The sequence below is a fragment of the Triticum urartu genome, chromosome 6A, assembly GCF_056163025.1.
Source record: "Triticum urartu cultivar PI428250 chromosome 6A, HENAU_Tu73, whole genome shotgun sequence".
Lineage (NCBI taxonomy): Eukaryota > Viridiplantae > Streptophyta > Magnoliopsida > Poales > Poaceae > Triticum > Triticum urartu.
In genome coordinates this window covers 99085599-99103336 of record NC_141878.1, presented here as the reverse complement: position 1 = coordinate 99103336, position 17738 = coordinate 99085599, and the positions used below count along the sequence as shown (strand labels likewise).

At 44.7% G+C, this 17738-nt stretch overlaps 1 protein-coding gene and 1 long non-coding RNA gene across 2 annotated transcripts; both read left to right on the top strand.

Annotated features, from left to right (window-relative positions):
* The first annotated feature begins 11921 nt into the window (after window positions 1-11921).
* Window positions 11922-15249, top strand: LOC147964220 (uncharacterized). Its single transcript, XM_087529106.1, has 2 exons — window positions 11922-12434; window positions 14321-15249. Exons 1-2 carry the CDS (start codon window positions 11922-11924, stop codon window positions 15122-15124), a joined length of 1317 nt encoding a protein of 438 aa, XP_087385232.1. The 3' UTR covers window positions 15125-15249.
* Window positions 15250-15254: 5 nt separating this feature from the next.
* Window positions 15255-17338, top strand: LOC125515365 (uncharacterized). The gene is made up of 2 exons (XR_007286977.2): window positions 15255-15378; window positions 16861-17338. It is a non-coding gene; the product is annotated as an uncharacterized LOC125515365 (long non-coding RNA).
* The last annotated feature ends 400 nt before the right edge of the window (window positions 17339-17738 follow it).

Here is a 17738-nt window from a genome sequence, read left to right as displayed (position 1 = left end):
CCAATATATCAATCTTTATGTCTCGACCATTTCAAGACTCCCCGTTATGTCCGTGATCACATCCGGGACTCCGAACTAACTTCGGTACATCAAAACTCATAAACTCATAATATAACTGTCATCGAAACCTTAAGCGTGCGGACCCTACGGGTTCGAGAACAATGTAGACATGACCAAGACATGTCTCCGGTCAATAACCAATGGCGGAACCTGGATGCTCATATTGGCTCCTACATATTCTACGAAGATCTTTATCGGTCAGACCGCATAACAACATACGTTGTTCCCTTTGTTCATCGGTATGTTACTTGCCCGAGATTCGATCGTCGGTATCTCAATACCTAGTTCAATCTCGTTACTGGAAAGTCTCTTTACTCGTTTTGTAATACATCATCTCGCAACTAACTCATTAGTTGCAATGCTTGCAAGGCTTAAGTGATGTGCATTACCGAGAGGGCCCAGAGATACCTCTCCGACAATCGGAGTGACAAATCCTAATCTCGAAATACGCCAACCCAACATTTACCTTTGGAGACACCTGTAGAGCTCCTTTATAATCACCCAGTTACATTGTGACGTTTGGTAGCACACAAAGTGTTCCTCCGGCAAACGGGAGTTGCATAATCTCATAGTCATAGGAACATGTATAAGTCATGAAGAAAGCAATAGCAACATACTAAATGATCGAGTGCTAAGCTAATGGAATGGGTCGTGTCAATCACATCATTCTCCTAATAATGTGATCCCGTTAATCAAATGACAACACATGTCTATGGTTAGGAAACATAACCATCTTTGATTAATGAGCTAGTCAAGTAGAGGCATACTAGTGACGTTTGGTTTGTCTATGTATTCACACAAGTATTATGTTTCCGGATAATACAATTCTAGCATGAATAATAAACATTTATCATGATATAAGGAAATAAAATAATAACATTATTATTGCCTCTAGGGCATATTTCCTTCAGATCTATCCTTCATAAAACTAGTAGTCTCGCAGATGCTATATGAGCAGAAAAGCAGATGCTATATCCTTGCTCATAGTTTAACTCGAGAGACAATTTTTACATATGCATCCTTCCATACAAAGGATTTTCCTAGAATTTTCTAATATTGAGCATTCTTATGTTAAGCGAGTAGCGACCATCTTTTTAGCTCATGAGTTCAGATTTATAATAAAAGAGGCCAACGAAAATTTTGCGCATTATAGGGTGGATGTCGGCCGTCCTCACATAGAAGCAATTCTTTTCTATCAAGAAGATATTATGCGTTTACGATCTTTATATCATGTTGCTTTTAATGAAAACCTTAGAAAAAAGGTTCCTACCGATGCTCTTGTTAATAGGATCTCTGAACTTAATGATAATTTTGCCATCCAGAAAAATGGGCTAGGTTTTTCCCTTGAACAAAGGCTCATGAATTTTTTCCAAAAGAATGCTTATAATGATGAATTGGTTGTGCAATATGAGGGGCCAAAGGAGGAACCAATACCTCCCGAGCTTGATCTTGGGGACTTTTGTCCCATTAAATTTAGCCCTTTTGATTATTTTTACTTGCCACAAAGGAAGCTTGCTGCTGAACATAGGGAGTATGAGATGAGCTTTCGCGATTTATCTTATCATTATCATGGCAATACCTAGATCTATCCTTGCTTTTATACCTAGCTAAGGGCGTTAAACAATACGCTTGTTGGGAGGCAACCCAATTTTATTTTTATTCCTTGCCTTTTGCTCATGTTTAGTAATAAATAATTTATCTAGCCCTGTTTTGTTTGTGTTTTTGTGTTTAATTAGTGTTTGTGCCAAGTAGAACCGCTGGGAAGACTTGGGGAAAGTCTTTTTGATCCTGCTATAAAAAACAGAAACTTTAGCGCTCGCGAGAATTGCTGCCATTGTTTACTAGACATTGATATTTAGTTAACTAGATAATACCCCGCGCGTTGCTGCGGGAATATATAGTGTTAAGTTTATCAAGAATAAAATTAGAATATATGCGAATAATATTTGTCCACATTCTCTCCGTCTATAAAATATAAAACATCCAAAAGAGATATTTTTATTCATGCAGATACATATGTTGGATCATCATGAATTGAGAGTGTTCTTTACTACAAATGAAAGTTGATCAACCTTGTGGTCACTAATTCATGATTTAAGCAACAGTACACCTAATTCTAGGAAGAAGGCATAGTAGTTCATGAACTTCTTGCAGTGTGGTTAACACTGTCCTACATGTGGAGAAAAAAACGACATTATTGCAAGGGTTATACTTGTAGTCATCTGTGCGAATGAGACTGGAGGACTAATAGAATGGCTCAGAAGAATTGTTAGTTCTATCCATCTGTGCGAATCATAAAAAGGAAAATTGACTTAACCAAAGCAGCGTTTTTTTCTTTTAGTATGTAGCTAATCCTTTTGAAGAAATACACAACACGGAAGAATCTGGGGGAGCAGATTATTATGCTATCTACTCCAAACAGAAGTTGCATGCTTATCCAATGTAACTACTTAAATTCGGAGATAGGAGTTTCACGCGAACAACAAAATTAACATAGTAGAAGACCAAAATATGCATGTCATCATTCAGTGTGAATAAGAAAATTAGGAGATGAGTGTGAATAGCAAGATACCTAAGAAACAATGAAGCAGTGATGGCCCTTGCCGACAAAACCACAAGCAACTTTCGAGTTATAGCATAACCTAACAAATTCAAAGCCATAAGTTCATGGATAAGAGTAAGCATGGGAGGATGAAAACTGGAAGCAGAGAACTATTCCAGAGTGCATGCCGATGACAGAGACAATGCTCGAGAAGGCCGGCGCATCAGATGATGATCACACTACATACATGTTTCTAAATACGAATTAGTGGCCAGGGGTGATGTACACGTGTCCCCAGCTTTGGTGGCTCCTCCTCGTGACTCAAATTAAAGAGATGAATGAACTGAAGCTGAAATGTTGGACCTGTAGAGCAGTTTTAGCAGAGGGCTTTAATAGTGGTGGAGAACCGTCTCACATTAAGGTGGGAGGAAGACGAATGCAAAAGATCTGTAACCTGTTAATAACTGTCGTTGCTATTTACTTGGATTCCTATATGCACTTGTGTATTAAAAGCCATAAAGATAAGTGGGGGAGATGAGAAACGGGTGTAGGATGCACGGAGGGAGCTATTGAGACATGAATCGATGTGACGGGATCCTTTTTGGCTCGATCAGTCCATGGGTTATGGCTGAAACAAAAATCATGAGAAGGCTGATTTCGATTGGTTGTGTTCGATTAATGTGACCTTTTTATAAGAAGGAAATATGAAGACAGAACAAATCCTGAAGAACAAAGTACAAAACCTGTCGCTGTACTCTGAAGTTCGTCGCCCTTGCCGCAAACCCATCACGCACAAACAGGAGCATGACTTCGTACTCACATTCAGGAGCTTAGCTTGCCAAGAGAATCGCTACCATTGCAGCAGGTGTGGGTGGCTCGGCATCTCCAAATACACGTCCACCTGTTCGACAAAAAAAATCAATCAATCATCACGGAAACAATGAACCAACGAATGATCTGTGGTTGCCTGGTTGGTGACTGGACTCTCTCACACCGGAGAACGACCACGCACCAGCCACTCGCGGTGCCCCTGGACGCCGTCCCTGTTGAGGTACTTGACGGCGACCTACTGCATGGAGAGGCTGGGGCGAAGGCCGCCGTCAACGGAGCTCCTATAGACGGGGCCGAAGCAGATCTTTCCGGGTTCGTCCAGGGTGAAGGTGTGAGGGCTCGTCGTTGGCCGCACCTCCTGTTGTGTCTCCTTGTAGCCGCCGCCGCCCGACACGAAGCACGCGAGGACGCCCCTCCAAGTTGCCGCTGTCACCACTGATGAAATCCGATCGGTAGCTGAGGAGTGAGACCATGGAACCAGGGACTATAGAAACCACACCGCTGAGAAATCCATGGAGTATCGCATGGGGGAGCCGAGTCGACGGTGCTGTAGGAGGGGAGAGATGGGATGTCGTCCGCTGCACCGGACTATAAGAAGGGAAAAGGTGTGGATGGGTTTGGCTGAATCGAGGGAGAGGAACGGACGCACTATGTAGGTGGCCAGCCGTGTGGTGGGTCTCTCATGCTGGTAACCGCACTGTGATGTGGCTGTGGTCAACCTATGGTGGGTCCCACCTGTAAGCCAATAACAGAACGCTGATGTGGCTGGCTTGCTGATGTGGATAGGCTGCATGTCAAGAGAAATAGATAGTGGGGATGAACTATTTAGGTATTATAGATTCTTTTTGCAGATGATTAATAGATAAATTACTCACGTCCAACAATTTATTTTATAATTTTTGGGGTTCCATAAGTATTCGAAACCTACATATTACTACAGACTGTTCTGTTTTTGACAGATTCTGTTTTTCGTGTGTTGTTTGCTTATTTTGATGAATCTATGGCTAGTAATAGAGTTTATGAACCATAGAAAAGTTGGAATACAGTAGGTTTAACTCCAATATAAATCAAGAATGAGTTCATTACAGTACCTTGAAGTGGTGGTTTGTTTTCTTTTACTAACGGAGCTCACAAAGATTTTCTTTTAAGTTTTGTGTTGTGAAGTTTTCAAGTTTTGGGTAAGGATTTGATGGATTATGGAACAAGGAGTGGCAAGAGCCTAAGCTTGGGACAAGGCACCCCAGGGTAAAATACAAGGACACTAAAAAGCCTAAGCTTGGGGATGCCCCGGAAGGCATCCCCTCTTTCGTCTTCGTTCATCGGTAACTTTACTTGGAGCTATGTTTTTATTCGCCACATGATATGTGTTTTGCTTGGAGCGTCTTGTATGATTTGAGTCTTAGCTTTTTAGTTTACCACAATCATCCTTGCTGTACACACCTTTTGAGAGATACACACATGAATTGGAATTTATTGGAATACTCTATGTGCTTCACTTAAATCTTTTGAGCTATATAGTTTTTGCTCTAGTGCTTCACTTATATCTTTTAGAGCACGGCAGTGGTTTTATTTTATAAAAATAATTGATCTCTCATGCTTCACTTATATTATTTTGAGGGTCCTTTAAAACAACATGGCAATTTTCTTTTAGGCATAATAAGAAGCTTTCATATAAGTGCATTGAATACTAAGAAAAGTTTGATACTTGATGATTGTTTTGAGATATGGAGATAGTGATATTAAAGTTGTGCTAGTTGAGTAGTTCTGAATTTGAGAAATACTTGTGTTGAAGTTTGCAAGTCCCGTAGCATGCACATATGGTAAACATTGTGTAACAAATTTGAAACATGAGGTGTTATTTGATTGTATTCCTTATGAGTGGCGGTCGGGGACGAGGATGGTCTTTTCCTACCAATCTATCCCCCTAGAAGCATGCACGCAGTACTTGGTTTTTGATGACTTGTAGATTTTTGCAATAAGTATGTGAGTTCTTTATGACTAATGTTGAGTCCATGGATTATACACACTCTCACCCTTCCATCATTGCTAGCCTCTTCGGTACCGTGCATTGCCCTTTCTCACCTTGAGAGTTGGTGCAAACTTCGCCGGTGCATCCAAACCCCGTGATACGATACGCTCTATCATACATAAACCTCCTTATATCTTCCTCAAAATAGCCACCATACCTACCTATTATGGCATTTTCATAGCCATTTCAAGATATATTGCCATGCAACTTTCCACCGTTCCGTTTATTATGACACGCATCATCATTGTCATATTGCCTTGCATGATCATGTAGTTGACATTGTATTTGTGGCAAAGCCACCGTCCATAATTCTTTCATACATGTCACTCATGAGTCATTGCACATCCCGGTACACCCCCGGAGGCATTCATATAGAGTCATATCTTGTTCTAGTATCGAGTTGTAATCATTGAGTTGTAAATAAATAGAAGTGTGATGATCATCATTAATAGAGCATTGTCCCATAAAAAAATAAAAAAGGAGAAAGGCCAAAAAAGAAGGCCCAAAAAAAAGAAGAAAAAAGGGGCAATGATACTATCCTTTTTCCACACTTGTGCTTCAAAGTAGCACCATGATCTTGATGATAGAGAGTCTCTTGTTTTGTCATTTTCATATACTAGTGGGAATTTTTTCATTATAGAACTTGGCTTGTATATTCTAACAATGGGCCTCCTCAAGTGCCCTAGGTCTTCGTGAGCAAGCAAGTTGGATGCACACCCACTTAGTTTCTTTTGTTGAGCTTTCATACATTTACAGCTCTAGTGCATCCGTTGCATGGCAATCCCTACTCCTTGCATTGACATCAATTGATGGGCATCTCCCTAGCCCATTGATTAGCCGCGTCGATGTGAGACTTTCTCCTTTTTTGTCTTCTCCACAAAACCCCCTTTCATTATATTCTATTCCACCGACGGTGCTATATCCATGGCTCACGCTCATGTATTGCGTGAAGGTTGAAAAAAGTTTGAGATTACTAAAGTATGAAACAATTGCTTGGCTTGTCATCGGGGTTGTGCATGATGAGAGCACTCTTGTGTGACGAAAATGGAGCATGACCAAACTATATGATTTTGTAGGGATGAACTTTCTTTGGCCATGTTATTTTGAGAAGACATGATTGCTTAGTTGGTATGCTTGAAGTATTCTTATTTTTATGTCAATATTAAACTTTTATCTTGAATCTTTTGGATATGAACATTCATGCCACAATAAAGAAAATTACATTGAGAAATATGTTAGGAAGCATTCCACATCAAAATTTCTGTTTTTATCATTTACCTACTCGAGGACGAGCAGGAATTAAGCTTGAGGATGCTTGATACGTCTCCAACGTATATATAATTTTTGTTTGTTCCATGCTATTATATTATCTGTTTTGGATGTTTATGGGCTTTATTTTACACTTTTATATTATTTTTGGGACTAACCTATTAACCGAAGGCCCAACCCAAATTGCTGTTTTTTTGCCTATTTCAGTGTTTCATAGAAAAGGAATATCAAACGGACTCCAAACAGAATGAAACCTTCGGGAACGTGATTTTTGTAACAAACGTGATCCAGAGGACTTGGAGTGGACGTCAAGAAACAATCGAGGAGGCCACGAGGCAGGGGGGGCGCGCCTACCCCCTGGGCACGCCCTCCACCCTTGTGGGCCCCTCATTGCTCCACCGACCTACTTCTTCCTCCTATATATATTGACATACCCTGAAAACATCCAGGAGCACCACGAAACCCTATTTCCACCGCCGCAACCTTCTGTACCCAAGAGATCCCATCTTGGGGCCTTTTCCGGAGCTCCGCCGGAGGGGGAATTGATCACGGAGGGCCTCTACATCAACTCCATTGCCCCTCCGATGATGTGTGAGTAGTTTACTTCATACCTCCGGGTCCATAGCTAGTAGCTAGATGGCTTCTTCTCTCTCTTTGGATCTCAATACAAAGTTCTCCTCGATTCTCTTGAAGATCTATTCGATGTAACTCTTCTTTTTGCGGTGTGTTTGTCGAGATCTGATGAATTGTGGATTTATGATCCAGATTATCTATGAACAATAGTTGAATCTTCTCTGAATTCTTTTATGTATGATTGGTTTATCTTTGCAAGTCTCTTCGAATTATCAGTTTGGTTTGGCCTACTAGATTGATCTTTCTTGCAATGGGAGAAGTGCTTAGCTTTGGGTTCAATCTTGCGGTGCTCGATCCCAGTGACAGAAAGGGAAACGACACGTATTGTATTGTTGCCATCGAGGATAAAAAGGTGAGGTTTATATCATATTGTATGAGTTTATCCCTCTACATCATGTCATCTTGCTTAAGGCGTTACTCTATTCTTATGAACTTAATACTCTAGATGCATGCTAGATAGCTGTCGATATGTGGAGTAATAGTAGTAGATGCAGGCAAGAGTCGGTCTACTTGTCGCGAACGTGATGCCTATATACATGATCATACCTAGATATTCTCATAATTATTCGCTTTTCTATCAATTGCTCGACAGTAATTTGTTCACCCACCGTAATACTTATGCTATCTTGAGAGAAGCCACTAGTGAAACCTATGGCCCCCGGGTCTATTTTCCATCATACAAGTTTCCAATCTGTTTTATTTTGCAATCTTTACTTTCAATCTATATCATAAAAATACCAAAAATACTTATCTTATTATTATCATCTCTATCAGATCTCACTCTTGCAAGTGGCCGTGAAGGGATTGACAACCCCTTTATCGCGTTGGTTGCGAGGTTCTTATTTGTTTGTGTAGGTATGAGGTGACTCACGTGTGGTCTCCTACTGGATTGATACCTTGGTTCTCAAAAACTGAGGGAAATACTTACGCTGCTTTACTGCATCACCCTTTCCTCTTCAAGGGAAAACCAACGCAGTGCTCAAGAGGTAGCACTTATCTGGGCTATCTCATATGCCCCCAACTTCATCGGCTAAGCCGCTTCCCGCCGGCCCCTGCCTTCTCCATCCGCCGCTCCGACGACGGGAGCGAGTGGGGACCCTGGTACTTCGGCTTCGGCATGTAGTTAGGGTTGGCCTAGTGCTTCCTTGGTCCGCCGTCAATCTCTGGATCCTATGAGATTGTCTGGTGGTCAGCCGTCGACACTCTCGTGGGTGGCGATCGTGTCAGCTGTTGTAGTTATGTTTGCTGTCTTGCAGTTGGGTGCGTGGATGACAACAGGCAGTGACGTTCTCTTCTTTGACTACATTGGATGAAGTTGACAATATCGAGATCTGGTGACCACGCGGAAGATCCCCGTCCGATGTGCCACAAAGTGTCGGTCTTATCGCTTGCGGCGGCCCGATTCATCGGCTCAAAAAGCATCTTCGTATGTGTTGGTGCTCTCCTAGATCTTGGTATGCCAGATGTTCTCCTATTTTTTTGGCGTTGCCATGGTGGCAGAGGAGGACGTTTATGGACTACTTTTCGGCGAGGCACAAGTTTCACCAAGGGTGTAATAGTAATTTTACCTCTTACGAAATTCCTTGTCCAAAGTTGGTTGACAAGCATGTTTCTCCCTTATGGTGACTTCCTTGTCCAAAGTTGGTTGACAAGCATGTTTCTCCCTTATGGTGACCAGACCATTGTATAATCTTTGAGAACATATTGTGTAATGAAATATGTGATTGCTTAAAAAAACTACCCCAAAAAATGCTCACTTCGTTCAAAAAATCAGCATTCAGTCCCTCAAAACTAAAAATTAACATTCAATAACATGGTGAAGGATTCATCGAGGATTGCTTTTAGTGGTTTTTTGATAAAGGATGTTTTTATCGACTCATAATGAAGTATCAAGCGGATACAAACACAATGACCGAACACCCGACTTCTGCATAGTTAGGATGCACACATCCAACGCCAACACACTTCAAAACAAATCTCACCGCCAAAAAGAGAAGTCATATAAGACCGAAGTTGTTCATTGGCGGAGAAAGAAAAAGTGATCAAACAAAGATAGACCATATACAACAACGACCGTCGACACCAACTATTTCTTAGCAACAGAAGGACTACCAGAAAGGTTCTTCAAAAGCAATGGGAACACGAGCTTTGGGAACGACATGTGTGTGGTGGACGGGGTCGAGAAGGCAGCGGGGTAGAAAGCCGACACAAATGGTAGGATGGCGACAAGCGCTGCTAGCAAGCCAGAGCTGGAAGGGGACGCAGATCCAAACTGCAGGAGGCAAAGCCGCTAGAACACAGGGGAACCGAAGACGTCACAAGAGGACGCAACGACCAGAGCATCAGGGCCGATATCACACTGGTGTGGGACGCCAGCAAGCCATGGACGCTGGAGAACGCAGGTCCATGGCCACGAGGATTGAGGCCGTGACGGCAAGGACCTACCGGGAAGCTTCAACCCACTGCCAAAAGAACTCCTTGACCACAGGGCAGAGGCCACCGCTGTAGCTCGGAGGAGACGCCGTCAGAGACGGAGGGTGTTATGCAACAGGGCAGGACCTAGCCTCGGCCAGCCCGACCACCTCCACCCAAGCCCTCGCATGCCCCCACAGAACAACATCAAGGAGGAGCTGTGCCAGCGTAGGGGGAGGAATAGTCGAACGGGGGAGGAGCACATCGGGCAGGGCCGAGCCAGACCGGCAGGACGAGCACAATCAGCTAGAGGGGTTGGGAACACGCATCTCGCAAGATCGGATCTGGGGGGACGGGGAATTGGGAAGGGGATGGGAACCCGCGGTTCAAGCGCGCAGGAGACGAAGCCGCCCACCCGACCCCATCCTCAGGCGCGAAGCAGTCACACCGGCTGGCCCGCCGGCGATAGCGGCGCGGTGCGAAGCAGGCGGAGGAGGCACTCGTAAGGGGTAGCGTTCCAACTCAAGATGATGAAACCACCTTGTTGCCGCCATCCCCAGGCGTGGTGCAGCTTCGCTGGCCGGCCCTCCGGCGGCGGCGATGCAGGGGTGGTGGCGAAGGGTCTCCCCCGTGTCGTCAGTTGCGGGTGACACGGGGGCAGGGGTATGTCATGTGCAACTCATGACAATAGCTTTCATCATTTACGTATTGTTGACAGAAGAATACAAATATCTGCATTCTTGCATGTAGCAACGCACAAGCCTTCTACTAGTCTATTGGAGTTGCTCCAACTACTCAAAAAATGTTCGCGTTTTGTCCAAAAAAATTAGGATTCATTCCCTTAAAAATAAAAATTAACATTCAATAACATGGTTTTTTTGAGTAACACATTCAATAACATGATGAAGGACCGAAATCACTAATTAAGGAGTACTCATTGCAAAGAACACTCCACTTTTCCATGTCGCAATATGAGAGTTTTCCCTTTTTTCGTAGATCTGTTTATTCAAAATGTTTTATCTTTTAAACCGTGCGTCCAAATCTCGAACCGTTTTCACCATTGGATTCCTTGCGTCGAGATCTTCAAAACTAGATGCCATGTTGATAGGTTTTGATCAACTTTTTTCTCATGAAAAAGACCGGATGGAAAAACCGAACCGGGAGCACGGTTTTTTTCCTTTCCGAAGAGGCACGCCCGTGCCTCTCGCCAAATCACACCCGTACCTCTCGTGAAAACAAAACCGCGACTCTCGTGGAAGGAAAAAACAGAAAACACGTTTTTTCCGTTTCCGAGAGGCACGGCCGTGACTCTCGCGAAAGCACAACTGTGCCTCTCGCAGAAGCAAAACCGTGACTCTCGTGAAAGAAAAGAAAAACAGAAAACGCTTATTTTTTCCCTTTCTGAGAGGCACGGCCGTGACTCTCGCGAAATCACAATCGTGTCTCTCGCGGAAACAAAAACCGTGACTCTAGCGAAAAAAAACAGAAAACGCGTTTTATTTTTCCCTTTCCGAGAGGCACGACCGTGACTCTCGGGAAAGCACAACCGTGCCTCTCACGGAAGCAAAACCGTGACTCTCGTGAAATAAAAAAAACAAAAAACGCGTTTCTTTTTTGTTTCTGAAATACACGGCCGTGACTCTCGCTAAAGCACAACCGTGCCTCTCACGGGAAAAAACCGTGACTTTTGCGAGAGGAAAAAAAAGAAAACACGTTTTTTTCTTGCAATTTTTTTTGATTTTTTTATCGAAAAGCTAAGAAAGACTGGGGAAAAATCAAAACGTCGAAAAACCCATTTAAAAAGTCGAAAACGCGTGCGGAAAAATAAAAAAAACCAAAGGAACGTCCAGAGTGCGACACGTGGCTAATAATTGAGAACGCGTCAAGTGACACTGATTGTTGCGAGGCTCTCAGAAGAGCGCTCGTTAACTAGTTGCTCACGTGAAGGACTCATCCAGGATTATTGGTTGGGCCTTTGGCTTATGGACTGAAGTGGACTAGTAGCAAACTGGGGGCCCAGCTCGGCCGCACAGGCTGCACGTGTCTGCCTGCCGCTGGGGCCCGGGCTTGTTGTACATGTATTGGCCCTATATGTATCGTACATAAGAAGCACTCGTACGTCGGATAATCCAGAGCAAAAAAAAAATGGGGAAAAAGTCGAAAAGAACAGAGAGCGCCTGCCGCGCCAGAGGGTCACCACCGCGGCCACCGCGGTCACCGCCCAGTCCACGGCGACGGCGGCCATCGCGCTCACCGTCCAGCCCACATTCGCCGCCGCAGCCGTCGCAGGGCCAGGAGCCTCCGGCGCCTTCTTCCCCGACGCAGCAGCATCCCCGCACGCCTTCTCCGAAGCGGCGCCGTCGTACTTCTCGCGGTCGCGGCTTGGTCCTTAGACGGTTCCATACCCGTCCGCCGGCGACGCTCTTGCGGTGGTCGCGGTTCGGTCCTTCTACGCCTTCGTCATCCACAACAGGAAGTCTGAAGGTTTCCCAGTCGACGAATGCTGCCGCCCCCGCGATAGCTTCGTCGTCACCGCGGCGGGCTGGGCCCAGCCCGCCGCCGCTCTCGTCGCCGCGGCCGGCGGTTTCTTCGACCTCCGCCTCCCCGACGCAGGGGGGCCCGACAACACCGCCTCTACCGTTCCCTTCGGCCAGTGAGGTACGGCCTTTTTGTCTTGTGATAGCGGTTTGTGATTGTCTGGCGTTTCTTGGTTTCTTGGTGTTTCTTGTCGAACTCCGGCGATCCTTTAGTTTTCTTGCGTCCCAGTCACTCCGGCGATCAGCTCGTCGTGAGCCAGCCGTGACGGCCGGTCCTCTCGTCGGGCTCCGTGAATACGCCGGCGCGGTCAGTTTGGCGCAGTACCCTCTGCTCGCCCTTCAGTGACTCGTGATTGCCGCCGTGGCGCCGTGCGCCACGATGCGCCTATGAGCATTAGCCCAAGCATTAGCCCAGTTCCCTTAGTTTTTTTTTGGTGAATTCAGAGATCAGCTTGTCGTCAGTCAATCGTGCCGGCAGCCGGCCGGCTCTCTCGTCGGAGTCCGTGAATACGCCGCGCGGTCAGTTTCGTGCAATAGGCTCTGCTTGCCCTTCAGTGCAGCTGGCAGCGCCGCAATTTGCTCTCCCCGGGAAGAGCCGAGGGACACGTCGAGCACCGCTGCCGGCGGCTGCTTGTCGGGGCAGTCCGTACACTCGCCGGCGTCCAGCAGCGGACTGAAGTGGAGGTAGGGGCAGTCCGTACACTCGCCGGCTGCTTGTCGGGGCAGTCCGTACAGTCTGCAAAAAGCTTCTGCTCCTTAACTCTCGGAGGTTCTCCGTCCAGCGTTCATGATCAGGCCGGCGGTGGCCACCCCCCTAATAAGAACGAATTCAGTGATACCGTTTTTTCTCCCTCCGGCCGGCCCCGGCAAAAAATTTGGTTCAATTCCAAATCGTGCGCGCTGACCAGGTTCCTTCTAACCTTGGCTCCCCAAATCCTCCACACACACGGACACACCAGCTACGCAGCTATGGCGACGGCTCGCGTCGTCTTCTCCCGGGGGCGCACCCTCTGGCGGCGGCGGCGCCTTCTCCCGGGGGCGCACCCTCTGGCGTCGGCGGCGCCTTCTCCCGGGGGCGCACCCTCTCGCGGCGGCGGCGCCTTCTCCCGGGGGCGCACCCTCTCGCGGCGAGGCCTCCTTCTCCCGGGGACTCGCCCTCTCGCGGCGACGCCTCCTTCTCCCGGGGACTCGCCCTCTCGCGGCGACTCCTCCTCTGGCGCCCTCAAAGGCTCCTGCTCTGAATCCTGGTGACGCCCCTCTCCCTTAAGATTCGCAAGCAGCCTCCTTCAACATTTGTCCTCTGCAGTCTTGATAGGGTGTCTTGCTCTAATGGTTCTTGATTAGAGTGGGAGAAAACAAAGAAGCATGTCTTATGCATTGTAAATTTGTTGTGCAGTGGATTCATTGCATTGTAAATTTGACAGTACAGTGTCAATGTGACATGCACAAAGTTCAGAGCCATATCTTGCAATATATAGGGCATTGACTCAAAATAAGCGCTTACGATTAGAAGGCAGTCTGGCAGTGGGAATTACACTTTGATAATTTCTTTGAGTGTATTTAGCTCTACATGTGGAGGTACTCAAAGTTTTCTTTTATCTCTTGTCTGAAGGTTGTGATGAAGATAAGTAGCATTATAACTTGAGGTTATCTTGTCAAAAGAAATTGAGTTGCAAAAGATAAGTTGCACGATGAGTTAATTGTCTAAGTGATCTTGTTGCTAGTTGCTATGCGTAATTGTCTAAGTGCAAGTGATCTGGTGTAAGTGATTCGGCTACTAAGTAGCATGATAACTTAATTGTTTAAGCGATCTGGTTGCTGGTACTTGCTATTCTTAATTTTCTAAGTGCAAATTGATAGTTGATAAGTTGACATATGACGACTACTCGACGTTTGGTGGATGAGAGGCTCTCCTGTTTTAGCATGGCTGCTAGGTTGTCTATTAGCTCTTGATTGTCCTATAGAATGACCTCTTAGATACATGCTTTAATTTCAATTGTTTTGCAGGGATCTCCAATCTTTAATGTTTACTTGGACAACATCGAGAGTTCCTTGAGGACAACATTCAATGGAGTCAGACAATACTTCAAATTGATCCTCCAAAGAGACAATGTGCAACTCCCAGAGGGAAAATTGGTGACTCATCCCAAGGGTTGGATCATTTTAAGGATCAGCCCTTCGGCATCCTCTCATGACTGCTCAGAGTCAGTATATGCACTGTACAGAACACATGATATGTACTTGGATAGCATCGTGGCAAAACAAGTTTGCTACAGGTTCAATGATCACGATCGTTCCATATCATTACCGAAGGAGTTACAGAAAGAGGGTACACTCATAATGGCACAGATGTCAAAATACTTTAATTTGGGTTTTAATCCCAAAGAACATAACCAGATAACCGTCGGAGATGATGTTATTAGAAGACATTACCAGGTGCTCTTAGGGATTGCTAATATGGATCTGTCTCAGGAAGGAAATGTTGACATCAGCTTGAAACGGACTCTTCTCTTCTTTGTTCTGCTAGCCGAAGCTCTACGGTTTCCCGAGCTCGAAAAGTGGTTACTGAATATCTTGGCAAAGAAGTTGGAAATGTCAGTCCCGGTTAGTATAACCAAACTCTTCAACAGTTGGGGAACGCTCTCCAAGATTCTTCATAAAGGCAGAGAAAATTTCAGCATTGGCGATATTACTGTTGAGCTGCTGAGTAACTGTAAAACATATGATGATGTATGTTCCATATTGGGAATAGCGAACAAAATTAACTTGAGAAAATTGGAGAAAAAGAAGAAGAAGAAGAACAGGCTCTAAGGCAAGCATTTTCTTTCTTTACTTCACTGGAAATTCGAAATACTTGTCACATGCAGTACTGCTTTACTTGACAATAGCACTGTTTTCTTCAACAGTAGGGGATGTTTATTGTGCTTCTACCTCGCTTTGCAGGTCATCATAGATGTTACAAAGCTGGTCCATATTTAGCTGTTGAGCAAGGCCTTCAGCAGGCATGTTAATAATGTTGAGCTTCGTCTCTCTATATAGCGTCTGTCCGTCTTGAGTCTACATAGGTACAGCTTCTGAATCATCCATGCTGCTGCTTCAAAGTGCAAAGCTTTGTCATTCAGAAATATGGGCCAGCTTTATAGTGTCTCGATATCTGTCTGTAGTGTTTAACAATCACTGTGCCTTTATAGTGTACTAGTAAGTGTTCAACATCGTTTGTCTGGATAGTGTCTCGATATCTGTCTGTAGTGTTTAACAACCACTGTGCAAATGTATACATTGCATAACTTGGAGATAGATATATGTTACATGCTAGCCCGGTCTCCATCTATTTGTACCTAACCATGGAATCTCTTTCCCTTAACTCTCATATTGCTGTATATTCTGTAAATGATAGCCAAAGCTGCAAAGTTTGAAATTATAACTGGGATTGTTCCAAATAAGATTCCTGGAGGCTTGGTTAGTCTGCAATATGCGAATGACACGATCTTGTTCCTAGAGCCAAACCCTCGAAATGCTAGGAATATTAAATGGCTGCTTTCTTGTTTTAATCACCTATCTGGCATGAAAATTAATTATGATAAATGTGATTTGGTGACTGTCAATCTGAGGGAGGATGTTGCTAAACAACTCTCACAAAGTTTTTGTTGTAGGTTGGGAGATTTTCCCGCGACACTTCTTACCTCCTGGATGATCTGGAAGCACCACAACGATTTAGGTTAATTTAGCTTTATTAGCCTCTTGGGTTAAAAGATTTTTCTGTGTTAAGGAAAAAAGCTGGATCACTTTGGTTAGCCATACGTACAATACTTCTAAGCCAAATCTTCTGTGGACTAGAACTAATACTGGATCTCCCTTTTGGAAAGATGTGACTAGAGCTTCTGCTGCTGTTTAGATGGGTTCTTTAGATGGGTTCTGGGGAATGGGAAGCACATCAGCTTCTGGCATGACATCTGGGCTGGTGAGTGCACCTTGAAAACCCAGTTTTGGGAGGTGTTTGACCTCTGTCAACAACAGAACTGTTGTGTGGCAGAGGTTTGGGATGGCTGCGAGCTTATCACTTTGAGAAGATGTGTAGGACATGCCTTCTTGACTAAAAGGGATGAATTACTGGCTGTTCTTTCCAACTATCCTCTTAGTGATGAATCTGATAGGCCTGTGTATATATTTCAATCATCTGGTGAATTTTCTGCTAGCTCCTTCTATAATACCATCAACCGGGGGGGGGGGGGGGGGGTCTACTTTGTGGAAACATTTCTGGAAAATTGTAGTCCCCCGTAGAGATCTTGACTAAACGACGACATGTTGATGATCTTATGTGTTTATTCTGTAGTGAGTTAGAGTCAGTCCAGCACCTGTTCTTTGACTGTTTTATGGCCCAGGAAGTTGGCAAAGTTATTTCTGAGGTGTTTAATTTTCAAATTCCGCACAATATGGATGAGTTAGCTGAACTTTGGAAAGTTGATAATAAGAAATCTGTGAGTAACATCTCCTGTGTTGCTGTACTGTGGACCTTATGGACCACTGGAAATGATTTGTGTTTTCAGGGTTCAGCTTGGACAAGTGTCAAAAATCTGTTGGGGAAAACAAGTGTTTTGATCCATGAATGGAAGATTCTGTGTAAAGGAAGTCAATTGGTACTGCTGCAACGCTATGTACTACTTCTAGACCGTCGAGGAAGCAAGCTGCTGAGAATTGCCTGCCGTTGAAGGCACGAAAAGGGGCCTTCCTGCGAGCCCACTCCGGGTGATGTTCCTGTAACAAAAATGGGAGGGAAATGATGTAACAGTTACGCGTGACCTTTGCTATTTTGCTGTTGAAGCTGTCTGTTTTGTTGTGAGGTGTAACCTGGTAAATGTTCTTGTTTGGTGAGGGGGTCTGACCCAGCAACTTTAGCTCAGCTGGAGCGCTGGGAACAGTTCGTTTGGTTTTGCTTTGTGGCCCCGTGTTAATAAAAATGAGGTGGGGGGAAACCCCTTTTTGTAAAAAAAAATGATTTGGCAATACAAATTGCTTTAGAGGTTGCTCTTTGTCCTGTACATGGTTTGGCAATATATACACGTTTAATATGATTCAGCTCTTCCTATGTGTTCAATTATGGATGGTATAATTCTGTAATTTTTAGGACACCGAAAGAGTTAAATTGTCTTCCGCCCGTGCTCCTTTGGATTCAGTTATCTCCAGATCAGAAGGAATACAGTTAAGCAAAACCCAAGCCACGCACCCAAGCCGTGAAAGCTGAATCAGATTAGATGGGAGCGCCATCTGAGATTGTATGGTTTGCTGGAGCCTTGCTCGCATTACCCTTTGACCCCGAAGATTCGAAGATTCAATAAACAAATTTTTAGTGCCAACAAACTTTCGTCTACACGGTGGCATGGTTGTTTAGGACATGCATCTTTTTCTTTAATTGAGAAATTGCTTA

What these genes read in the sequence shown, in the direction of transcription:
- LOC147964220 (XM_087529106.1), top strand. Translation starts at nt 11,922, where the DNA reads ATGGGGAAAAAGTCGAAAAGAACAGAGAGCGCCTGCCGCGCCAGAGGG. An exon ending in CGTTCCCTTCGGCCAGTGAG is followed by an intron (nt 12,435 to 14,320) that starts GTACGGCCTTTT and finishes ATTGTTTTGCAG; the next exon opens with GGATCTCCAATCTTTAATGT.